This window comes from Condylura cristata, unplaced genomic scaffold, assembly GCF_000260355.1.
Source record: "Condylura cristata isolate star-nosed mole 26May11 unplaced genomic scaffold, ConCri1.0 scaffold00005, whole genome shotgun sequence".
Taxonomy (NCBI): Eukaryota; Metazoa; Chordata; class Mammalia; order Eulipotyphla; family Talpidae; genus Condylura; species Condylura cristata.
In genome coordinates, this window is record NW_004567106.1 from 58,327,338 (window position 1) to 58,353,536 (window position 26,199).

The window sequence follows — 26,199 nt, forward strand, 5'->3', positions numbered from 1 at the left end:
TACTTGGGAAACAGATATAACTTCTGTCTGACAGAACTGATTACCTGGGTCGTCTGTGGTTCTGATCTTTAACTTTATGGCACCTTACCCCAGGCAGTATCCCCTTAAGTTCCAGCTATGCCTATAGCTGGGCTCATAACAGTACTTGTGGTGGGATTGTTGCTGGTTAAATGAGAGAAGGATGTAACATGCTCTGCATTGCGCCTGTGCCTGCAGTGTTCGGTGACCAGTAGCTGCTTTTAGCATTACAGCAGTTTCCACATCAGGTGGGGATGAGGTTAGAACCGAGGCAAGGTGAGAGGTATATGGCCACTTGGCAAATTTTCTGATGCTTAACGTTCAACTTCAAAGATAGGCCTTAGTTTTGAGCTTATATTCTTAGTACGTATTTTTCCCCCTAAAATATCCTTTAATAATATAAGCAAATGGCATTTGTTTTCCTAAATGTCCTTGGGAAATATAAAAAGGCCCCTAATTTTAGGGCCTGGGGTATGGCACATGACCTAGCTGAAGCATGTACATGGGCCATTGTGTGAAGCTTCAGCTTCAGAGGTGACATCATTGAACTTTTAGGAAAGATTGAACTAATCAGATCATATCTGTGAAAGTTGTGTGTTTAAATAGTGGTTGTTAGTGGCACAGGTGTGATAGTTAAGCAAAAATACAGCAAAGAAAGTAAGTTCTGGCTCTCTTCTTCATCTCCCATCTTTCGAGCAACCCTCTAGCCTCTATTTCTTCTGGACTGGCTGGCATTTTATCTCACTCCAACATCCTTCTCTGGCCTCCTCCCCAATGCCACCAAAACTTGAAGTTGACATTTTCATTACCATGTAAAATGTTTTCTCTTTGCCTCAGGGGGATGAAGGAATCCAAATATGTTTGGGGGTGTTGTGGTCCTCTTTGCCATTTTGCTAAACTGGCAGTCTCGCAGGAGAGGACATTGTGTAAAAATAGTCCTCTTCTTACCTGGCCTTGGCCCCTGTCAGGACTGGGTGACATGTACCCCAGTCTTCCCAGGGCTGTTACTGTTCACACCCCTTGTCTCACTGGGCATAATGTAACACTCCCTTTTCATTTTTGAGTTTCTCGATTTGAGTGGTAAAATGTGGGTCGAGTGGGTTTCATGAGAATAGTCAATCCTGGGAGAAAGGGTGTGGGGTGTGCTGTTCAGAGGCCTTCTGCAGTGGAGGTAGTGCACATTCTAGAAATGGATGACTGGGGAGATCGTGGCTGTGAGTGCGCCTGGCTTTGGGTGTGCCTTTGGGCTATTGGGGTTTCAGTTGCCACTGTCCTGAAAACGCTGCTGTTAACTGGAGGCAGGTGGCTTTGTTATATGGTAGAAAGGAGAATTTGTGGATTTACAATTACTGATGGTTTCTTGGAGAATGGAAGGGCAGATGTGGGATTTTCAGCTCACTATTGTTTTAAAAATCTTTTCTGGGAGACGATGAAAGTGACAGGTTTGGATAGAAGCAAAGGAATAAAATGCTTGAGGTAAAAGAGAGCAGGCATGACTAAGCCGGCATGGACGAGAGTGTCGAAAGCCACTGCTAGCAGTCTGGATTCAAAATGCAGGGGTAAGTGCCCAGTCACTAAGGGTTGCTGGAAGTTCGGAGTAGAGAAGAAACCAAAAAGTAAGGCTTCTGAGCTTTTGTTTGCTGTCAGGAGTATCCTCAGGTGATGTTAGTGGTCTTTCAAACTTTGTGAATTCTGTTCCAGGAGAGGGGACATCTATTGTTTCATAGCCTTTCATACATACCAGGGGCATTTTGAATTTTGGCAACAACCCACAACAAGGATGCTAAGTATAATTGATCTGATTGGTTAATAGGATGCTGCCCGTCTTCATGAAAAGCAGCGCGTTCTGTTCCCCCTCCCCTCCTTGCCTGGTCTCTGTGAGGGAGATTCCCAGTACTTGGGTCCTGGGATCCCGCTGAGATCTATTATCCTGTGTGCAGTAATTGCTTGTGTGATTACTCTTGGCAGGTGAGCCCTTCCACAGCCCAGAGGCCAGGAGGCTGCCTCTATTACTTAAAAGCTCAGTTATCTCGTTAAACGGCTCTCTTGTGAGAGCTTCAGAATCTCCTGAGATCTCCCACAGGCTCTCTGTGGGGCACAGGCCCAGCTCCCATTTAAGCCCTCCCTGCCCACTTTCGCCAGGAGATTCTAGCTCTAGAGGAATAACTTTCCCTGCATAGCAAGCAGCAGCGGCTGCCCATGGGCCTGCTCAATTCCGTTTAATTCTTAAGCATTCCCATATCACAGTTCGAAATGAGAGTACCTCTCTTACGCTTGTGTTTTCTTTGACTATCAACAGGAAAAGCTGAAAGCCAGTGTAGAGAGAATAGCTTGGGAGTCAGATTATTTGAGGAACAGGAATTCAGAAAATTGATTCCTTAAAGTGGTTGATGGCAGAGGCTGAACACAGTAAGCCCCACACCCCGAGTCTGAGCTGAGCATAAACTTTGCTGTGAAATCTCTGTGCTTTATAAGTTAAAGAAGTTCATTACTTTGGTTATTTATTGACAAGCATGCTCCCTCCCCCCACCCCTCCAAATAAAAAGGTGAGGGGAATCTCAGAGCTGGGCTTTAGTGAGAGGTAGTTAGTACAGGGTAAATCGAATAGTATGGATGTTTTTTTTTTTTTTTTAAAAAGATTTATTTATTTGTGCATACAGAACTGGGGTACAGGCCAGAGGCTCAGGGGCGGTGAGAGGCTTCACCAGAGACAGAGTGGGGAACAGAACAGGCAGAGCGACGAAGTACACTGCTGAGGGGAGCAGTGGGCGGGTCAGGAGAGGTCTGCCACGCCATGTGGTCACCTCCGGGGCAGGCGGAATCGAACTCATGTGGAAGCGGCTTCAGATTCTCAGTGCTACGCTTTAACCCGCTGCGCCACCAGGGAGGGCCAGTATGGATGTTTTTAATGACAATGGAAGTGAGTCTCTTCTGGGCCGAGTCTGCAGTGAAAATGTCACTTATCTTTCTTTTTGACTTTTTGACTTCATGTGATGGAAGGGGCGGACAGGCGGGCCACAGGGAAGGAATGACTGCCATGTGCTGTCAGCTTTGTTAAAGGATTAGGAACTTCAGTTTTTAATTTCATCCTGATAGTCTCCTTAGAATTTGAATAGTAAGGAGAACCATTTATCTCTGTGAATTTGGCTATAAAGGGCCCTGAGATGTTTGTGGTAGATTTGTGATTTGTACTTCTTTATTTTGACATCTAAAATTGACTGTCAGCATTTCAAATAGGAAAAGTTTCCAAACAGGTTTAGGGCATAAAAAGCAGGGAAATTAATGCTTTTCACGGGTAGCCTAGAAACTGACTTCCTCCAGATCTATAGTCAGTTCTACATACAAACCCAAATAAACATATTGGATATTCTTTCCAGGTGATTCACTCTGAGTAGCATTGAGCACCATGCTGCCCACTACCCTAGCCTTTCTAGTGCTGTCTTTACTGCTGCAAAGATCTCGGGAAAGGCACTTGTCTTTATGGAAAGAATCCTGGGGAGAACTAAATGCTGCAACCCTTATTTCTCCAGGGTATCTAAGAGCTCTGGTGGACTTGCACCTCGTGAGGTCTGATTTGACAGCCTCTACTCCCCTCTTCATCATTTGGTTGTACTTTGCTGTCTTGCTCGGTGTCCATTTTGTTCAGGGACGTAGTGCTGGCAGAAGGGAAAAGAAGGTGACAGCTTCAGCCTCTGGCTGGTGATGCAATAAATAGCTGCTTGCTGCCCTCCCCGGATCAGGAGTGCAGGGACACTTCTTCCTCTGAGCGCAGCAGTTGGGGAGGAAGAAAGATTCAGAGTTGGGGTGAGGGGGTCCTGGATATACAGACCCAATTAACAGTACATTTTGGAATTCAGTCTTGGCTTCTGCATCCTGCTCGAGCCACCACAGCTTTACCTCCATCTGCCCCTGAAGGGAGGAAGTGGGGGAGTCTTGTCACCAGGAATGCTTTTTTCTTGGGTTTCCTAACAGAAGACGCCCTATGTGTTGGGGAGGCCTTCTATACCTGCAGTGCCCCCACGCACATTCAAGAGGACTAAGATCTTCAGTTTAGGCATTCAGGCCTGCATGCAGTCTGAAACCCAGAGTGGGCATGTATATGACGTGCCCATGGACAGAAGCTGCGTCAGTTACTTGAAACCCCCAAAATAGTATGAGCCAGACACTGTGGGACTGGATATTTTGAAGTGTTTAAGAAAACATTGGTGACTTTTTTTTTTTTTAAAGATTTATTTATTTGTGCATACAGAACTGGGGTACAGGCCAGAGGCTCAGGGGCGGCGAGAGGCTTCACCAGAGACAGAGTGGGGAACAGAACAGGCAGATAGACGAAGTACACTGCTGAGGGGAGCAGCGGGCGGGTCAGGAGAGGTCTGCCACGCCATGTGGTCACCTCCGGGGCAGGCGGGAATCGAACTCATGCGGAAACGGCTTTAGCTTCTCAGTGCTGTGCTTTAACCCGCTGCGCCACCAGGGAGGGCCAACATTGGTGACTTTTTAAAGTGCTTTAAAATTTCTCATTCAGCCCTTCCCCTTACCATGGGTCCCTGCAGTGTGGATGCATGAAACTGCAGATAGTACCAAACCCTATCGGTTACTTGTTCTGTTTTCTGTGCATGCACACCTCTGGTGAAGTTTTTAAATTAGGCACAGTAAGAAATTAACAACAACAACAACAACAACATTACATATGATTATAAATATGATAGTATCTCTATCTTGTTGTAAAAGCTGTGTGACTCTGGTCTCTCTCCCATTATCTCTGGGCTGTGGTTGACCACTGGCTGGTTACTAAAGCCACAGAAAGTGAAATGTTGAATAGGTGCCGGAGGGGGGCTGGTTAACTGTACTTCCAAAGGCAAAGCTCTGGACAAGGACTCCAGCCCTTGTTTAGTAAACACTTCCGCACGTAGGGCTGTGCCAAACATTCAGAAGGCCCAGCCCATGGAACTGTTAACCCTCCTCACGACAGGCACAAGAACACCGCTGTATACTCGGTGCACACAGGGCTTAAAATAGACTCTTCATCTGAGTCTTCGAGTCTGGCATTTGGTGTTTTTAATGACCACAGTGCTCCATCTGGCATCTGCTGGGAGAGGGTCAGTTTATCTTCTGTCAGTCAGGTCTGACCTGGCTTGATGTAGCCTGAGCCTTTTTGTGCTTTCTCTGAGCACTCCCCTCCCTGTCACGTTATGTTCTTTGACCACCCATGGATATTTTGCTGGCGCTGCTTCCCTGAAGATACAAGGAGAGGTTACTTCCTCAGTGCCATCAGTTTAGGCATTCTTGTTGTTTCTTTGGCATTTGGAGATAGGCTTTTGGAAATAAATCTACCAAGAGATTCTTGGCTACTAAATAAAAATATAACAATCTTAGCAAATAGAATCATCACAGAGATGATTAGCATTTGCTCAGACAGAGTATCCCTTTGGGGGACTAAGGAAGTGATTGAAGAAAGTGGGGAGACAATTGAATATTGGACAGTTAATTGGGAGAGTTTCCCAATGTGATCTGGGATAGAGATTGAAGTGTTTTCTGTTGAGAATGGAGTAGACTTGACAGCTCTCAGGAAATAATAAAATTGAGTGCTTAGAAATTAGTTAAGACATTCTTGACGGCAGTAACCAGGGAAATTCGACATAATAAGAGGACTGATGGAGGGAAGTAGGGTGAAGAAAATGTTCCCTGAAACAACATGGGCTTCCACAGAAGAACAAGGTGCTGTTGAAGGAAGTTGGAGTTTCACTAGAGGGGCAGAGCGACAGCTGGACGTGGTGTGGAGCGCTGGGTCTGAAGAGTCCTAGCTGAGGGGAGGATTAGGTGAGAGCCTGCAGGAGCTGGGAGGTTTTGCAGAGCGATTGGACTACCTGTTGCCATTTGGCAGAGAGATTGGAAAAGCGTCTCAGTACAGCCCGTGCTCTTAAGAGCTTAGCTCTTGTCAGCCTCAACAAAATTCCCTAAGCCACCTGCAGCTTAAGGAAAGGGCTGTGTTTTGTTTCTGTCCCCCGCTGTCAGAGTCCAGCCCTGTGCTTGATGCACACCAGGGCCATTCATTTTTGTAGACCTGCTTATCGATGAGATGCTTACCCTGTCTGGTCTGGTTCTGGGTTCTGGGGTGACGACAGCGAATGAGATAGCTGTGCTTGTTTCTCTTACAGAACTTGCAGTACAACGAGGGAAGAAACCATTATTTGCATACTTAATGTCGTGGTGGAGTCTCTGCGAGGCAGTGGTCAGGGCGTTGATAGCATATATCTGACCAAGTCTGGGGGTGGGAGCACCTCTTTGAGGCAAAGCTAGAGCTGAATTTGCTGGAGGACATAGATTCCCGAGCCAGGCAATTAGAGTGAGGAATAAAGAGGTGGAAATTATCACATCATGCATAGCTGCCCCCCAAGGATCCTGTTAAAATTCAAATTCTGATTCAGTTAAATCCAGGGTAAGTCTGGGAGTTCACATTTCTAACAAACTCTGACGATTACACATCTGTAATTTCCATCCCAGGCTTTCTGTGCATCCTTCTCATGTCTGCCCTTTTTATTCTTTGTTTCAGTTGAAAGATGATGGGTTCAGCTGGGGTATTGCCCTCTACAGCCATGTTGGCTGCAGTGAACTAACTGCAGTTGATTAGCAGTTGAGACTCTTATTTCTGTCTCGTTTACACACAGGCTGAAAACACCCTGCCTGGCACTTTGACGCGGACAGTCTGTATTGTGGAGCATGCCAAGCATGTGGAGACAGCGGGAAGAGAGCTTAGATTTTGTAAGGACAAAAGAAAATAAAATCCTAAACTTAGACTCCAATCCAGTGCCGCGCAAACTGGCATAGAGAATTTCTCTTGGCATTTACCCGAACATCTTTTGGGTGGGGAACTTAGGCTTTGGTGTTTGGTAATCTGATTCTTCTTTGATACTAAAGACCAACTCTCAGGGGTAAAGAGATGACAAGCATCCCATAAGCCAAAAATATATTTGGTGCTCTTGCCTCTTATAGAATGTTCTCACTATCACTGAACTTCCCATTGGGTGTTTCTGAAAGTGGTTAAGACAGTAAGAGGTTTCTGGCTTTTCTGAAAGTAAAGCCAGGTTAGGTCACCTATGTACTCTTTTTTTTTTTTTTAACATTCCCACTATATAACTAGCATAGGAAGGAAGAGGGTAGCTCTCTAAGACTCAAGATCCTTTTCTGGGAGTGATAGCTGTTTCGAAGGTTATGAATTCTGGGGTTTGGAAGTAACCAGCATTTTATTTCATTTGGAAGAAGCAGTGAACAGATCACATTGAAAGGTATGGTGTTTTGCATCACAGTAATGGTTTGACATTCATTTTTTCAGAAGTTGTGCATGCACAGAGAGGGCAGGGTGGGGAGCAAGACAGACTCTGGGAAGACCAGTGAGAGTAGTTCTAGTGATTTTGTTTTGTCATGAGTTCCTAAAGCAGCCTTGAGAAAGTCTTTTTAAAACTGTTTTGATTGCAGACTTGCAGAAAAATTGCAATAATAGTGAACAATAATTCCAGTATACATCTTACTCGGTCCCCAATTGCCACACCATTCTCTCTTTATTTATGATGTACGGTCACTATTTGTGGTAGTTACCTTTTATAAAGTTGTAGATACTGGGTAAGAAATACAGGGTTAAGTTCCTGGGGGCCTCTGGCTATGTTTTTATCAAGTGGTAGATGCATAACCTTTTCTTTGTGTTTCTGTTTAAAAAGACACCTTATTTAAAATATATTGTTGATCCATTAACAGTAACTTATGACCAACAACACTGTAACTCATAACTCAAGTAAAAATCATCTAATACATATTTTCTTGGGAGGGTAAGTCTCCAAACTTTCTTTGTGTTTAGGATCAAACACCTTAGGACTGTGCCTGGGAGGCCACGTGAAATCAAGGAAGAGCCTTGAATGCTGCAGTAATTTTTCTTGAGTAGTTGGAATACTTGACTCTAACCACTTTGTAGTCTGTTAGTGATAAACTTACTTATTTTCCAGACTCAATTTTTGGTTCTTCCTTTGGTAATTTTACACGTGAATTGCACAGTCTGAAAAGTTTTCTTTGGAACATGGGAATGGATTTCTCTGAAATGACACTTCACATTTGCCTCCTCACCATTTACTCCTGAGTTTTCTTACAAAGAAGAGTAGCCTCATCTTGAACTGATCTCCTTGATGACTGCAGAGCGAGTGCAACGAGGGCTACTGAGGACTGTGTCTTGCAGAGGTTGTCATCCTGGGGAAGTCCTGGTTACTGACTTTCTGGAGTTCAGGTTCTTTATTTTGAGCATTTATTTGTTGAGCTAAATTACAGCTTTGGTGTTCTTTTATGTATGTCACCAGTTTTTGTTTTTTTTTTTTTTGTCTTACGGTTTTCATTTATCTAGAAAATACTGTTTATTTGAAAGTGCCCTGGAAAAAACCTGTGTCCTAGCCCTATGCCATCATCTGAGGGTGCCACAGCTATCAAATGAGGATAACGGGGTGGCCCTACTTCCTTAGAGCTTAGCGGTGAGGATGGAGAGGGCAGAGGGCAGGGAGGAAGGGAAGAGAAATGGGTGTTGGCTTAATTAACATTTCTTTTGAGAACTGGCTAAATCCTACCTACTGGAGAAGATGGTCTCCTATTACCATCCTCACTTATAGAAGATGGACTCTCACTGTGTTTGGGATGATTGTCACTTGAATTTATGTATGAACTCAAGACTGATGTCAAGGGAGACTATGTTCAGGACAGGCTGAAGACATTGGCATTTATGGGAGAGGGGGTATCTTGGCCGATAAAGCAGGGATACTCAGTTTTAGGTTATCTACTCCTGTCTGAATTCAGTGGTGGGAGAATTTATTTTGATACTTCTTTTAGAGCTCCAGAGGAAATGTAGGTCTTTCTTATTGTACGTACTCTCCCAGTCTGTGCTAGAACATACTTGGAGTGATTGCTTATAACAACAATATTGCCTAATATTTATTAAGGTGTTGTTACTTAGTTTTTATAACAATGCTTGTGGGTAATCTTCTGTATTTGTTCTATAAATGAGGAAACTGAGGCTACTAGAAAGCCAGTCAAATGACTCTCGCGGGTCACTGCTGACTTAGGTTTGATTCTGAGACTAAATTCTTACTGCCATATGCCTCTATTCCTTCTCCGATTATAAAAACGAGCAGTTTGTATAACTTGAAGTGCTAGTCCAGAATTTATTTTTGCTGTGTACTTGCTATTTAGACTACCATAAAACTGGTTTCATCTCACTCCCTTGTCATAATGTTTTATATCGGGGTTGGCAGACTTACTCTGTAAAGGGCCAGGTAGTAAATATTTTAGGCTTTTCTGGCCAGTCTCTGTTGCAACTACTCATTTCTGCTCCAGGGCAAATGCAGCTAGAGACAGTTATGGAAATGGCTATGTTCCAAATAAACTTTATTTATGGACACTGAAATTTAAATTTCATACTCGTTTCATACATTACACATTCATGACATGATATCCTTTCTTTGATTCCTTTACACCCCCCCCCCCCACCATTTAGAAGTGTTCTAAGTGTAGGTCTTTCTAGTTTAGACCATATAAAAAATAGGGGGTAGGGTGGACTTAGCCAGTAAGCTATAGTTTGCCAATTCTCCTTTTTATCATTTCTTCCTTTGTGTCTCCTCTTCGGGGATCCTTTTGTAATTTTGGGTTCTAAGTCTCTCTGCTTGCCTTGCATATGGTATAGTATTTAATAAATGTTGGCTTGATTTGGGGTCAGCCAGCTCATGGAAGCTCGCTAAGCGATTTAGTCTTTGACACCTGCTTCTCTGGCACATGTAAACGGAGATTTTAATTGGGGAAAGATTTAATCAGTAGATAGCCTCAGATACTGTTTGAACAAGTCGGTTTCTCAAATGCTTGTCTGTGCACATGGCCAGTGAAACACTGGAAACAGGTACTTCAGGTCTAGTCCGTGCTCTGCCATCAATACATTGTAAGCTGGTCATTTTGCCTGTCTTGCCTTGTAAAGTGAAAGGGCCCAGATGAGGTGGTTTCTCTAGCTGCCCTCTCCCTGGAGCTGCTGATTCTAGTCCCTCTTAGACTTAAACTCCCCTGTTTCCAAACTGAGACCCAATTTGTGGTACAGCTGGCCGGGGAACTCCTCCTGATGCTTATCCCCGCTGACGGTGCTAGCCATCCAGAGAGACGGCAATGGCAGGCCACGAGGCTGTGCCTCCAGAGCATTGTGTCTGAGTGCTGGGCCTTGCCAGAAGAAAGAAAAGCTGGCTGGGTTGGCAAGTATTCTGGGAGAGACCTCCTGGACCACACAGCACTCATGTTCTTTTGGGTTTGCTTGTTCTTTGTCTAAATGACTTTTTAATTTTCAAGAGATGGTTCTTCCTGTGGAGAAAATGGTTCTGGCTGCCAGGAAGCTTTTTCCTGATACACTTTCTGAAAATTTTCCCAATCTAGTTTCTTAGCTATTTTTGTTTTAATTCTACTTTCTTTGTGAGAGTGAAAAATCATTTCCTGGCCTTTCCACAAGCACTTCTTCCCTTTCCCCTGCAGGCATTTTCAGGTGTAGAAAGCATGGTGTCCAGAGAAGATTCCCTCACCACCAGCCCCCGCCCCCGCAACTGCTGCTTTCTCACCCCAAAAACAGCCTACAGTGCAGCCTACTGGTTATGGCAGGTGCTGCCTACCAGGGCTCTGAGGACCTTCCAGTCCCGTGACTTTCCTGGGCCCCTTTTCTGTGCCCCGGAGGGAGAGGGGAGTTCATTCTACCTGCTGTGCTATAAGAAAAATATGTTTGTTTCCAGCCATTTATAGCATTCTTGGGGCTTTGTGTAGATTTCACTGAAGTTCTTCCATCTGGTGACTTCTATTTTGTCACTTCTAGAGATTCTTGCAAGTTCATAGTAGCCCTTCTCTCTGTTGTGAATCACTGTGCCTGATTTTTGGGTCTGAGTTAGTTTCCTTTAAAGAATTCTTTTTGTTAATGTCATTCAGCTAAGCATCTAATCCTCCTGAAAGAAAACGGACACTGTCTGCATTCTTAGTGAAATATATAATGTTTTCCTACTTCCATGCATACTTCGATATTGCATCACGAAATATTTTTAAATTGAATTAAAATCACACCCTTTCAAATGGATCCCTTTGAAATACACAATTCAGTGTTTTTACTGTATTCACATAGCTATAGCCACTGTTTAATTTTAGAACATTGTTGATTCACAAAAGAAAAAAATAAACTTTGTACCCATAGTAGTCACTTGATAGTCTCTCCTCCCTTGAGCCCTTGGGAACCACTGATCGACTTTCTGTCTCCATGGATTTGTCTATTCTGGGCATTTCATTTAACGAAATTATGCATTATGTGGCTTTTCCTGCCTGATTTCTTTCACTTAGCATTGTGATTATGTTTGCAAGATTCACCTGTGTGGTAGCATCAGCGAGTACTTCATCTCTTTTTATTTCTGGATATTGCACTTTATGGATGGATTACATTGCATTTATCCATGTATTACTTGATTGACATTTGGATTGTTTCTGCTCTTTTTAGCTGTTATGAATAATTTTGCTGTGAACACTTGTATACAAGTTTTTGCTGGGTCACATGTGCTATTCTCATGGGTATCTACCTAGGAATGGAATTGCTGGCTCATGCTACCCTTTTGTTTGACTTTTGAGGGGCTGCCAGACTGTTGCTGACTGCATTACCACAATGTATAAGGTCGTTCTAATTTCTTCACACCTTTGTCAACATTTGCTGTCTGTCTCACTGGCTGTATCCATCCTAGTATCTGTGAAGTGATGTGTTACTGTGATTTCATTTGCATTTCCCTTCCATCTAAAGTGGAATATCTTTTTTATATGCTTATTGTTCACGTGTATGTCTTTGGGTAAATGTTTATTCAATTTTTTAAATCTATTTTAATTGGCTTTTTATTATGATAGTTTTTTTATGCTAGATACTAGGTCATCCTTAGATATGGTTTGTAAATATTGTCTTTCACTTTCTTGACATTGCTCAATGTTTCGAGTCCAGTTTGTCCTTTTTCCCTTCTGCTTTTTGTTGCTTATTCTTTTTAATGGTTTTTAATCTATGAAGCCCTTGCCAAAACCAAGACCACAAGTATTTATACCTGCGTTTTGAATATCGTGAGGTAGAGTTCCAGCTGGATTCTTTTGCACGTGGACATTGTTTCCCTGGCACATTTTTGTGGACAAGATTATTCTTTTCCTGCTGAATTACTGGGCACTCTTGATGAAAATCAACTGACCATAAGTGTATGGTTCGCTTTGGACTTCTAGCATCTTAGTGTTTCTCAGGTGGCTGCCCTTACTCTTTACATTGTCTTGCTATTGGCAGACATTGCTAAGATCTACCCGTTAAGCCAATCTTCCTTGTAGAACTAATTTGATGCTTCTTAGCTAAATAAGATTCCATTCTCAGGCCAAGATGAATTCTGTTCTTTGACTGAAAATATCATTGGCTTTGTTGATGTACGCATGGGATTTTATACCTTCACTTTCTTTAAGAATAGTGTGGCCAGGCTTTTACTTACTTATTTATAGACTTTATTTATGCACTAAAGAACTGGGGGATAGGCCAGAGGTGGGGGGTGAAAGGTGAGAGGATTCACCAGAGACTTTGGGGAGCAGAACAGACAGATTGGCTGAAATACACTGCTGAGAGGAGCAGCAGGTGAGACAGGAGAGGTCTGCTGTGCCATGTGGGTCAGCTCAAGGGGCAGAGGCTGGGAACGCGTGCTTGCCAATAGCTTTACCCCTTGTACCACCAGGCAGGCTTTTATAAGAAGTTTTCTATTGTTTTGGTATCTGTGGTCTGGGGGTTTAAAAGTTAAACATACCAAATCATTTATCAGCATCTACTGGAAGATTTAACCTGGCATTCCTGTTGCCGGGCAACATTTTAGTAGCTGTCCATAGAGTGTGTCTTTGTAGGTAAATCACACAGTGAAACTACAAGTGGGTTTGAACAGTTTGAGTCCTCTTTTCTTTCTCAGCTGGGCTTTCAGCCTTTGTCACCATCCAGCTTGTGCCTAGGAGCCAGGTCCTCGGAGTCACACTGAGTCCCCCAGCAACCTTTATTGGCAGAGCTGAGAAATGTCTAATCCATAACCTCAATCAGACTAACTCATTGTGACAGCTGTTTTCACAAACCTCCTGCTGTATCAGGTAGGGCTAGCATCGTTTTTCTAGAATATGTCATTTTATTAATATAATTGGATAAAGCAGTTGCTTTCTATGCCCTATAAATTAGCAATTAAGGATAATTACCACATCCGTGAAACTTTGCCCCATGAATCAGTGCTGCTTTTGCAGAACAATTACCCACGACAGTTTCCTCTCAATCTTAACACTATTCTGCTGAAATTAAGATTCTGATAAACAAACCATAGATGAGCTTGTTAAGTTGCAGTTGCCTGCCCCTCTCCCCCCACCCCTCCTTCAGTGTCAGCGCCCCAGGAAAGACAGTTGTGTCTGTTTCTTTTCAATGAGACCGGGCTTGTAATAGGCACTTCATACACTTGTGTTAAATTAAAAAAGATACAAGTCCTTTAGTGAAATGAAATTATAAAAATAGCTCTTTCAGAAAGGAAGAGTGAATTGTTTTGGTGCTATATGTATTAGACGTCAGATATGTACATCTCTTTCATATTTCACTTAATGACATTTTAAGTATTCCCCCCCGCCCTTCCCCCTAGAGGCTATATTGCTTCTGACTTTATTTGGTGGGGAGCTGTAAGGCTCCTCAATTTTTTTTTTAACTGAGGAAGAGCTTGAGTAAAGACTTCACAAGGCAGATGGAAGAAATTTAACGGGACTTGGAGGATGAAATGGAGATAGCAAGACGTGGTGCAGTGTGTTTCGATCTAGTCACCTCGATTTCCTGGGGGACAATGGGAACTTAGCTCCTGTAAATAGTAGACAGATCAGTTTTTCCCTTGTGATGGCTCTCTCCTTTCATACCGGTGTGCAGACAGTCTTTTCTGCCTCTCCACCAAGGCTAAGGCTAGAACTTGAGGAGGAGTGTGGTACAGAGGAAAGGTTTACACCTGTTCTTCCTTTTTCCTTGGAGTAGCAATAGCTTAAAAAGCACATACCTGTTCTTGTTTAGGAGGTTGAATTTGGTGACTGCTGCTTGAATACTCAACAGTAAAAACGATGTAGAGCAGCTTGTAAGTAAGTCATCTATCTCTAATAATAACTCCAGCATTGACTCTGGTCTTGCATGTGAAGTACTGCAAAGCTCTTCAGAATAGTATTTGGGAAGTATTTGGGAAGATAGTCTTCAGAATAGTATTTGGGAAGAGGGGAGGTTTTATTGATACAAAGGAAGTTTGGGAAAATACCTGTTGAAGTCCCTAATGAGGCCAGGATAATGTTATAAATTCATTGTTTCACAGTGATCTAGCTTACTAGATAGCAGGAATACCTTTTTGATGTTTAAGGGGCAAGGAGGTCTTAGCCATTCTGTTTTTCTGCATTTCAGTGTCATACTTGAGAAATAAACATTGTTTCCTAACTATTGTTTCCTAGCTTGGGTCACTGCTCGCTTGTCAGCCCTGATCAGCCAAGGTGACTGGTCTTGTAAATAGGTCTTAGCTCTTTCACTTTGACTTCTCAAGAGGTACCAGGCCTCCTTGGAGCACTTTACCCTTTGTGAACTCAACCAGTAGTGAGAGTAGGCACAGAGACAGGTGCTCTGGTTTGTATGATGTGTGTTGCTTGACTCTCTGAGCCTCATTTGGAATTTGTCCATGAATGATTTCAAGTGCAGAATGATTTCAAGTGTATTTTGCAGCATGCTTTCTGCTTTGCACTTGTGAAGAATTGGCTAAGTGAATTAGGGCCAAGCTCTTTTCCATTTCATCCTTTGGCCCTGCTCACTTCAAGAACTTCATGCATCCTTGCAATAGTATACCTGTTCTTTCCTGGCTTTGCTTTGAGAGCTTGTCTTTTTAGAATAACAGTTCTCTGGGATGATGCCCAGTGCATGGGGTTTCAGGAAAGGCTGTTTGCAAGGATATTTGGCTGGAGGCATAGTTTAATTGCTGGCAACACTTGATCAGAAAAAGTAAAAATAAAAGGCATGTCTTGTAACTAAGAAAGTCTTTTATCATGGGTGTCAGGGTATGGTCAGGGAGGAGCCCATTAGCCAGTACTGAGACATTTAGTCAGAGCACTATTAAAAAGATGGAGTGTATTCATTTGTTGAGCAGTTTTTATAAAAAGGCAGAGTGGATGAAATGGACCGTGGCACATTTCTACAGTGGCATCCTGGACGGCCAGAAAGTGAGTGACCTAGTGTTTCACATCAGCAGGGGTGAGTTGCACAGACACATACACCCCTGAATCAAGTCCTGCTAGGTTCATACCACTGACTGACTTTATACAGGATCAGAAGAAGAAAATGCGAACCGCATTGCACGGAGACCCGACACATAGCTGTAACTGCACAGAAGAGCGGGCGTGGTGGGTGGTGGGGAAGAGGGACTGCGAGAGCGCACAGAGGGACTGGGGGTTCTGGCAGTGTCGCCATCCTCACTGGGTGGTGGTTTTCCAGTTGTTTGCTTCTTGTTCTTTAATATGTATGTGTGTTTTAAGGCCCTTCTGTATTTAAATTTAAAATTGAAAGCATTCGTTAAGGTGGAGCGGTAAGGGGAAGTGCCAGCTGAGTAAGAAGGTACAGGAGGACCTTCCCTCCTCCGTTCTTCCTTGGTGCCTCTTTCTTGCCAGACATGGTCCTGGGCTCGTCTCCTGCACAGCCCTACGTAGGCAGCTCTCTGCCAGCTTTCTAGCTTCCTACCTTTCAGCAGCAGTGCTTGTTTTGAAGTGTGCAGGTGAGCGTCTTTCAGATCCAGTGAAGCCAGTGTTGGGCTTCCCGCTCACTAAGTCATGCCTCTCTGAGCAAAGGCAAGTTGAAGAGCTTGAAGGGTGTTTATTTTTTCTATGCACTTTCTTTCCTCCTATTTGAATTCCTAGTTCCTTCTCTCCAGCATATATATATACATACATATATGTATGTATATGTGTATATATATATTAATAATAGTTTATCTTTACATCATTTTGTGCCTTTTCCCATCTCAGTTGTAATCCCCATGGGCTTCCCATCACCAAATCACCCATGTGCCATCACCATAGTCCAGTGTACTTCCCTCCTTCCACCGTTTTTGATCCCATTCCCCATTCCACCCCCCATAAATGTCTCTGGTATATAGTTGTTCATTGTTATTATTATTATCTTCTCCCCTGGCCCTTTATACTCCTGCTATGAGTGAAACCATCCGGTATTTTTCCTTTTCTTTCTTATTTCATTAAGCATGATCCCTTCTATGTTGCTGCAAAAGGCATGTATTTATTTTTTTTGGTTGCTGAGTAATATTCCGTTGTGTATATGTACCACATCTTTTTAATCCAGTCATTCACTTTTGGGCATTTGAGTTGATTCCATGTCTTTCCAATTGTAAGTAAAGCAGCAACAAACATGGGGGTGTAGCTGTCTTTTTGAATCAGTGTTTTTGTGTCTTTTGGGAAGATAACTAGGAGTGGGATTGCTTCTCCAGCAGATATTTTTAATGATAAATACCAGTGAGCTTCAGAGCTTTTCACAGTTGTAAGTGGGTTCTATGCCTGTCCTTTGGTTAGAGGGATGAAAGGAGCTACCGTGCTAGGGAGTCCTTGCGTCTTACATTTTTCTCATCAGCCTTCCAGGTGGAGCAGTTTCTAGGCCGTGGCTTTCTCACTTGGCCTGGCTGGTCAGCTCTGCCTGCATTCGCAGTGCTGGTGCTGAACTCTGGCTGCACTGCTTCCTTGTGGGGTGCATACTGCCCCTTCAGGTGTGTGTTTGGACCTCTTCCTTCAGCTCTGACCTTTCCTAGCCTCCTGTTGCCTGCTTCCACCCTCAAGTGGAATGTATGCATGGGGACTCCAGTGCCTTAATAATTAAAAAGCATACAGGTGGTGGCGCTGGCTGGGTGCAGTGACAAGGGCTATTCATCTCCATAACTCATTGTCTCCCTCCACTCTGTTTCTGTCTTTTTTATCTTTTAATTCCTGTTTGTTTCTGGGCCCATTTTTTTCAGAATTTAGCCTAAGGTTTTATGTAGGCATTTCTTTCAGAAGCTTAAAAATAATCCTGTTCACATCATCTTTTAACAAGTACTTGAGTGCCCTGGGGTGCCTAGTACTGTTTGAGACACTGGGGATATAGTGGTAAACCACTTTATTGAAGTGATACTCCCTGGTAGTGCCGCTAATTTCTCCATGCCTCTCCCACGCAGGTCCTGTCGGGGTGCGCCATCATCGTCAGAGGGCAGCCTCGTGGTGGGCCTCCGCCCGAGAGGCAGATCAACCTGAGCAACATCCGAGCTGGAAACCTTGCCCGCCGGGCAGCAGCCGCTCAGCCTGATGCAAAAGATACACCTGATGAGGTAGGTGCAGCACTGTTCACACCCTGGGCAGGGTTAAAGCCCCCTCTCCTCGATTGCTACATAAGTCCCCATCAATTGGGACTGATGGCTCTGGACATACACACAATGTCTTACATCACTACCCATTCACTCTCTTCTGCTGAGGTTACATTGGTTCCAGAACTCCTACCAGTTGGTTTGAATTCTTCATTCACATCGAAATGCAGAAGGATACTGCAGTGGGGCAGACAGGTGTAGGGCAGGCCAGGGGCCTGTGGGCTTAGGAGGCAGCTGAACCCCCCAGCTCCCTGTGAGTCTTTACACTTTCCCCTGGCCTCTCTCAGGTGGTCTTTTGTGGTCTTACCTCTTCTGGAGTCAGGCATCCTCTCGTGCCAGTCCTGCCCCCTGGGTCTCTGAGTACGCTGCCACAATGGTGCGGCCCTCTAGGGGCCCACACCTGTACTCCAAGTGTCTGCTCCCAAGCGCCTTGATCAGCAAGATCAAGGCCGCAGGTGATATCCACAGAGGCCAGTGGCATAAAAAGCCTGATTGCAGTTACCTACAGATATACAGTGAAAAATCTAGTTCTTCTCTAGCTCTTCTCCTGAGGGCCTGCTTGTGGTATATGGGAATCTTATGTCTCCTTCCAGAGATGTTTCTCACCTACACAGGCACTCTCAGTATCACTGGTGGCCTACTAGAAACGCTGGGCCAGTACTTTATTCCAGATTCTTAATCTGGGGTCCACGCATCCCTTAGATATCCATCCATGATTGTCTACACAGCTTTTTTTTTTTTTTAAGATTTATTTATTTATGCATATAGAACTGGGGTACAGGCCAAAAGTGCAGGGGTGGGAGAGGATTGACCAGAGACAGAGTGGGGAGCAGACAGGCTGACTGATGAAGTACACTGCTGAGGGGAGCAGTGGGCAGGTCAGGAGAGGTCTGCCATACCATGTGGGTCACTACCGGGGCAGGGATTGAACTCATGCTGAAGTTCTTAGTGCTGTGCATTAACCCGCTGTGCCACCAGGGAAGGCCCTCTGCATAGCTTTTTAAGGAGGGAATTTTTAAGTCAGTTTCTCAAGGCAGCTTGTGAATCAGATAGTCAAGAATTCTGTTGCGTTATTGATTTGAGAACTTTGTTCTAGCTTTTGTCCCACCATCCTCTCTGCTCCCTGTGCCCCAGCCCCAGGGCCTGGCTACCTTGCCACCCTCATGGTCTGCCTATAGTTGTCTCCAGGCAGCTGCTGTTGAGTCCTGATTTTGGCATTAACTAGTCACCTTGACTCTTAACCTTTGAAATATCAGTTCTTATTTTCTTCAGTAATCCTTGTAGCTATTAAAAATGAAATTCGTAGATTCTGATGGTCTTCTGTCCCAACTTGCTGGTGTTGGGTAAGGAGTTTCCGCCTCTCTTCCCTGCTACAGATGTGAAGAAGTTTTAAAAATATAACTAATGGGGGCTCTTTTATTAAAGGAAAACATTTAGTTCCTAAAGAGCATTTTGTTTGAATTAAGAAGAAAGTGGCAGATGGGCAAAAAGAAAAAGGTGAAGCAATGTTAGAGAAAATGGAGAAAAATTGCCCATATTTCTGCTGATAACAGTAATTAAGATTGTTGGACTAATGACCAGATCAAAATGATTTCTTTTTCTTTGGTCCTCCACTAGTGATCACAGGTATTAGGACCAATAATGATATATACCTAAGTGTTGCTCAGTGGAGATTAAACAAGATGACACAAAATGCTGAGCCCTTGCTGTAGAGAACCATTAAATGTTAGTGGAGGCCTTCGTTACTGCTGTAGTTTCTGCTACTACAGCTACCCCTAATACTGTCAGGCTAAGGGCAGAAAATTGAATCCCCCATAGTACTTTTCAAATTTTGGATGCTAAGTGCTTTTCTTGACCAACTTTTTGAATAGTTCTTCTCTTTTCAGTTTTGTGTTATATTATGGCCTGACTGCTTCTGAGGGATAAGGGTGGTGACCCTGGCTGGCTAGAGCTGATCAAGTTCATCTCCAGAGAAGATGAAGAGGCGGTGTAGCCTCAAAGAAAGAAGGGTTGGGTTTTAATTTCCTGTTTTGTGGATGAGAATCTAGGGCAGAGAAACACAAGGCCAGTTGGAACTTGTCCTAAAATATCTTAACTGTATCCTATGTAACAGTACAACAAAATCTTACCAGAACTATCCTAGCTACAAGAACACCATGTAATCTGATCTTAGCTTTCATTATAGTTTTATATATTTATGTAGGTTAGTGCTTTTTTCTTGTAGAGCAGCTTAGTCTAAATTTCTCTGAGTAACTTAAAGGTCCCCGCAATATGAGGTATTTGATAGCTACATACTTCGCTTTTCCTCAGCATTTCTCTGCCCTAATAACCCTGCCTCTCCTCCTGCTGAGCTGCTTTCCTCTTACCATGCATCTGAAGCTGCCTTAGCAGTGATGCCAACTGGTAGTTGGAATGAGAAACCTGATTTCTCTTCCCCTCGCCTCAAGCCTTCCTCAAGACCTACAGTTTCTGCGTCCTTAAACTCTTCTCCATTCTTGAAACTTCATTACTCCTCCTCTTTTATTCAACCCTGATAGTGTGCTTGGAATACTGAAATAAATCTTAACTGCTTTCATTCCTCTTCTCTTTATGTTCCCAGAGCTTTTTGAAACATTCATGGTTTCCTTTGCTCTGTATTATTCACAGCTGTCTCATGATTTTTTCTAACTTTTTAAACATCACATTTATTGTGATTTTTTTGTTGTTGTTGATTGAAGGAACCTTGTATTATAGCATAAGTTTCAGTTATGTGTCACTGCAAATAAGCATGCTTGTGATTCTCTCTGTGGTGGATCTAGATGCCTTTTGAGATACATGCCCATTTGACTTTTGGTCTTCTCTGTTTGAAGTGTCTCTGCGATGCTGACTTCCAGCTGTGGCTGAGGAGTCTTGTCTGCTTATGCCTTGGCTGAAGCTACTCTCACCACTGGGGTTCTTTTTCTACCTGCATCCTGGTGAAGGCCTGCTCTCCTGAGCTTTGACCTCATGAGACAAGGCACCTGGCCTTTCCCTTCATTACTTTATCCCCTGTCCACGTGTCTTATGTTCCTCCAGTGGAGGGACTTCATTCCTCTTCTCTGTTCTTATGCCCAACTGTGGCCTGACATGAAGCAGGTGTGCTGTGAATAAACATTTGAGTGAATTATGAGAGGAAAATCCCAAGCCTCTCCTTTTTGGGCATCAGTCGATGGTGGAATGCAACATTACTCTTTTTCTCGGACTTTCTTTGTTTTGGAACATGTTTTTCACTTTCAAATGGAGTCAAGGACGTTAGCTTTCTTTGTAGCACTCCCAAATATCACATACTTGACTATTCCCTGCCTTTCTTCATGATAACATCATTTAAAGACATTCAGCTCTCTCCTAAGTCCTGTGACAGTGAGAGCAGCTCCACTGTGTCCCCAGCCGTCACTGCCCTGTTCCAGGCTAATCCTCGGTGTTGCCTAGCTACTGCAGGCAGCCTGGATACTGCATTGATGGGCACTGTGGGAATTACGTATTTATTTCTCACAGATTTATTGAGCTGTTACATGTGAAATTCTATGTTGGTTTCATGAGAAATCACAGTCCTACATTCACTGGAGCTTCTGAGAATTGGGTTGATGGGGGAGAAAGAACAAAGGCTTTAGTCGCATTTATAGGTGGTACTGTGAGATAATTAGAAGAGGAGGAGGGTCAAGAAGTATTAGCTCTGGGCCTCCTCCTGTCTATGCCCGCTGCTCCCCTCAGCAGTGTACTTTGTCAGTCTGCTTGTTCTGCTCCCCACTCTGTCTTGGTGAATCCTCTCACTTACCCTGCACCTCTGGCCTGTTCTATATGCATAAATAAATAAATCTAAAAAAAAATCTCATTTTAGTGTGGGAGACTAGTGCCAGCAAGCACAGAGCAAGTTTTCTATGATCGGGGCAGATGGGTAAAGGAGAGTCCTGGAGCTCTTGGTGGCTTTTTCCATACATTTTTTTTTTAAAAGATTTATTTTGTGCATACAGAACTGGGTACAGGTCGGAGGCATGGGGCGGTGAGAGGATTCACCAGAGTCAGAGTGAGGAGCAGAACAGGCAGATCGAGGAAAGTACACTGCTGAGGGGAGCAGCGGGCGGGTTAGGAGAAGTCTGCCGCACCATGTGGGTCACCTCTGGGGCAGGTGGGGATCGAACTCATGCAGAAGTAGTTTTTAGCCCCCCGTACTGTGCTTTAACCCGCTGTGCCATCAGGGAGGGCCCCGGCTTGAGCTTCTTAGTGCTGTGCTTTAATCCACTGTGTCACCAGAGAGGACCCTTTTTTCAGACTTTTATTGAGCTTTTACCATCATTTACAGTGAGGGAACCAGGTACATGGTAGGCCAGGGGACCAGGGGACTGGCAGGCCTCCTAGTCCCTGGCTAATCTCTCTTTTTGGGATCTCTGGCATTGTCTCATGGTGTCTGTTTTCTCTGCTCCTTCTGCGCCGCTCCTGGCATCCCCATGACACTGCTCTTATACACCCAGTCTCTTGCCCAGGTTCACCCACTTACGCATGCCCAGACCCTACTCCAGGTTCCTGCCATCAGGCACACCTGTAAGAACACAGGTGTCCGCCATCAGGCAGGTATGTAAGAACGCAGGTGTGCTTCTGAGACACCAGTGGTAGGAGGGGGAAAAGATCTGATCAGTTCCATTTACCCTACAGAGACTTCGGGACCTTGATAGGGTCTGGATCACAGAGCAAACTGTTAGATTACCTGCTGTCAGGCCTTCTAAAGGGAAGAGAAAAAAGCCCCACATAAAAGAATAAACTCAAACCTCTGCAAAACACACCTACTCCTGTGAGCCATTCTGGACCTTGCTTGAGAAATGCTTTGAGCAGACTCAAGTGTCCTACGGCACAGTCTTCAGGACATGTCTATGTTCTCTGTGTAGGATATGACGATTTTCACCGGGAAGTGCTCTGTAGCTTTTTCCTGAGTCTTAGAATCAGTTTGCTGAACCTGATAAGGGTGATAAGGGTGATAAGGCTGGTGTAAGAAAGGGAGATTAGAGAAACTAGAAGCTTTTTAAAAAAAGCTTAGGTTCCATCATTCTGTCTTTCCAAAACCTGCCCAGCGTGGCTTTCAGGATTCAGTGCTAACAGTGAAACATGTGCTCCTGCCCCCCGCCTTCTCAAAGCTTTTAGCAATTATGCCTGGCTGGTAGAAATTGGGGTTTGTGGACTGATCCTTGGTAAAGGAAATTTACCAGTCTTGACTTTCTTTAGGAGAACTTGTTCTGTTAGAGTTTTTCCAAGTCTTTCAGAAAGCAGGTGTTTCTGAGTTTCAGATTTTAGTGAAATACTCAAAATGGAATCCTAAGCATGAGCTCTCTAGTTAGGATGTTTACAGAGGTAATACAAATACAGGAGGCTGTCAGTACTATTCCCTTATATGATTGGTAATTGGTCTTATTTATCGGTCATCAGACTCTTGGGTAGTTTATCTTTTCATTTTGGGGTTGGGGCATAAAACCTGGTGAGCGATTATTGACACTGAATGATTAGTTCCTTTGCTCTTTGTGCTTTGAGGAGACCACACTAGACAAGTGAGCACAAACTTGTTGAGCCCTTAGGATACCTCCTCAAGACCAGTTCTTCGGGGAACCCTTCACAGTGGGTGTTGTACAGTAACAGTAAAGATTTTGTGAACACTAGCCCAGTCGGGTAGTGGATCGCCACTGTTTTACAGGCTTCTGGGAAGTCATGTGGATTTTTTTTCTTCTAGAAAAACTTGTTGGATAACCCCATGGAATAATCTCTGTGGACTGAAAAGGTTAGCAGATGCTTCCTTCAGGCCACACATGGACTATTGTGCCTTTTCTGTGTATAGCCAACCTCTGTGACTCCATGAGATAATAGATGCCACATGCCACACACACTTCCCTTTTTATACTCTTGAGTTTTTTCTGTACATGAACTCCTAAGATCATTTACTCTTAATTCTTACCCTTTTTTCTTCAGTTCTGTTCTAAGGGAACTTGGGGCACAAAGGTAAGTCCAAACATAAATTCAAGGACCATTGGTCACTCACTGTGACAGGGCTGCTTCATAGGAGACATAGGTTTCTTGGTACTATTCTAGAAGTGATGGGGCAAAAGCATCCCTTGTCCATTATCTTTGAGATGTAGAGAGCAGTTACTTCTCATTGTGTAGCTCTGTGGCTTACTTCTTGTGTCAGGGGCTTTAGTGACTGAGGTGATCCCCTACCAGGGCCTGACACTGGTGTTTTCCTCAAAATTCTGGGACCATAGAGGGTCGCACTGGTACAGATTCAGACTAGAGCAAAAGTAGGGCATACAGTGTTTTGGGAAGAACAGTTCTTGCCCTTCTCAACTTTGTTGCTGTTCTTTCAACAGGGGGTGGGAAGAGCATATGCAAGGCTCCGACTTGAGCAGGAAACTCCTTCTGAAATAATAGTGTTAGAGCCTTGCCCTTACTCCAATAGTGCCTTTAACTGGTTTTAGTCTCGTGTACTAGTCAGTGAAAGTGCTTTGTGAATTGGAAAGAGGTGAACAAATGGAGGTGGTAGTTGTTATTGACGACCTTCCTTTGGCTAGGTGAGCTCCTGGCACCTGGATTTCCCATTCAGGAACAGGCTGATAAATATAATGCATTGAGAGTAGTGGCCAGCACATCATTAGTGCTATAAAATTATTGGACATCAGGAAATAAGCTGTCATTCCCAATGGGCAGTGTTGGGGGACAGTACTACCACTGGCCTCTGGGAATCCATGCAGCCTCTTTTTAGGCCTCCTGTGAGCCTCTTTTTCTGTGAGTCCCCTAAATGTACAGCTTCCCTTTTGTGCATTTCATTTTATGTTCTCTTCAGGGCCTAGTTCAGGGCCAGGGTATTGAAGGAAAGAAGTTACTAGAATGCTGTTCTAGGCAGTTCTCATGTGACACATTTGTTTTGTCTTTCAGCCCTGGGCATTCCCTGCTCGAGAGTTCCTTCGGAAGAAACTGATTGGGAAGGAAGTCTGTTTCACGATAGAAAATAAGACCCCTCAGGGCCGGGAGTATGGTATGATCTACCTTGGAAAAGGTGAGTAGCAAAGAGGAAAGGGTGCAATTCTCTGAGTCTGTGTCTCTGAAGCTTGGCTTTCGTTGACTGGAGGACGAGTGTGAGTTTTGGTGGGCGCAGCTCTCTGACGGTTGTGCAGGTATACTTGGAGCTGTTTTGGGTGTTGGACTCATCAGCACAGGAGCGCTGATGTTCCTGCTCCTGGTTGACACCTGTGCCTGCTTCTTGGCCTGGCTTTAGGACTCCACAGTACAGTGGAGCATTTTCCCCTGACTTCAGGCTATCAACTCTTGGAACTCAGTGGCTCTGTGCTTCTAGGTCACAGTGCTAATTGAATTCTTATAGATTTCCTTTTGCGTCTTCTATTTCCTCTATCTATCTTGTGGCTTTCCTTTTCCTTCTGGGAACTTTATTTAGGTAAGAAGGTTTGTTTGGGGCTTAGGGTTTTTTGCAAGCTGTGTGTTCTGTAGTGGAATGGAAGGAACACAGGCTTTGGATTTGTTTATATGTGGCTTAGAGTTCTGACTTCTCCAGTGTACCCTTACTCAGCCCTCATCCCTGTTGTAGCTTTTTCATTTGAAGGTTACTGAGAGAATTTAAAGAGATAGCATATGTAAAGTACCTAGCCTGGCTTGCTGTGGGTGGTTAATAAATAAATATGCGTGTGATGTGCATATCTACACCTATTGCTTAGCTGAGCCAGGTGGCCTGTGGGATGGTATTCTGATCTTTTTGGATTAGGTAGAAGGAAAACAAGATTGAGAAGTGGAGTTTGAACTGAAATAGATAAAGATTTGTTAGAATGATAAAAGCAGTCAGGTAACCACAGTGGCAGTTGTGTATGTATTGAATTATTGGAGGAGCAGATTTTTTTGTTCTTTAAAGTTTCCTTTGTTTCTTGATAGAGTGACCTCCTAAATGAGTTCTTTAGGTGATCTGTTTGACTGGGATGTTCAGTATCTGGAAGTAAGCAAGCAGAGTATATGGCAAGACTAACAACAGCCTCTTAGGATTCTGGTTTTAATCGCATAGTCTTGAAACAGTGTGTCGGGGATGGCCTTGGACCCGTCGGGTCCAGTTTACCCAGGAGAGAAAGCTTTTTTAGCTTCCCAGACAAATGGCTTTTTGATTGTATGGGAATTATAGAAATATATGGAATCCTTCCAAAAAACAAGATCGCCTTTTAGCCACAATTCAAATAATACAGTAAGAAATAAAACATTGAAGTATTATTATTGGGTGGATACTGGTTAGAAAGAATGTAAGATAAATAAAACTGCAGTCTCTTCAAAACGCAGTTGTTCATTACATAAAATATTCCAGTTCCGCGAAGTTGGTCAGTTTTTTGTTACCCAGCAAGAGACCTCATTGGACTACAGAAAGCTTCTGGCACAGATATCTCTGAAGGGAACCACCTGTGAGTTCATTTAAATAAGCTTGGTCTCCAACTAAAGTGGTTGACTTATGTTAATTTTAAATGTCAGTTTCTCTTTAAGGTTATCTTTAAAAAATTCATTTTTAAAAACAGATCTAAATTACAAACTGCATATAATTCAGTGTGTTTACATAGCATTGTTAAGAAAATACCTGGCACATAGGAAGTGATCAGTAACTACATACTGAGAGAGTGATTGGATTTTTCTACAGCTTACAATTCTAAAGACTAAATAACCTGAAGTTTAA

At 43.7% G+C, this 26,199-nt stretch overlaps 1 protein-coding gene across 1 annotated transcript in view; it reads left to right on the forward strand.

The window, feature by feature from the left end:
* SND1 (staphylococcal nuclease and tudor domain containing 1) overlaps window positions 1–26,199 on the forward strand; it is a 381,281-nt gene that overhangs the window by 11,104 nt on the left and 343,978 nt on the right. The window contains exons 2-3 of the mRNA XM_004677002.2: window positions 17,304–17,453; window positions 24,417–24,537. Of these exons, the coding sequence (XP_004677059.1) occupies window positions 17,304–17,453; window positions 24,417–24,537 (271 nt within the window). The remainder of the gene's footprint in view (window positions 1–17,303; window positions 17,454–24,416; window positions 24,538–26,199) is intronic.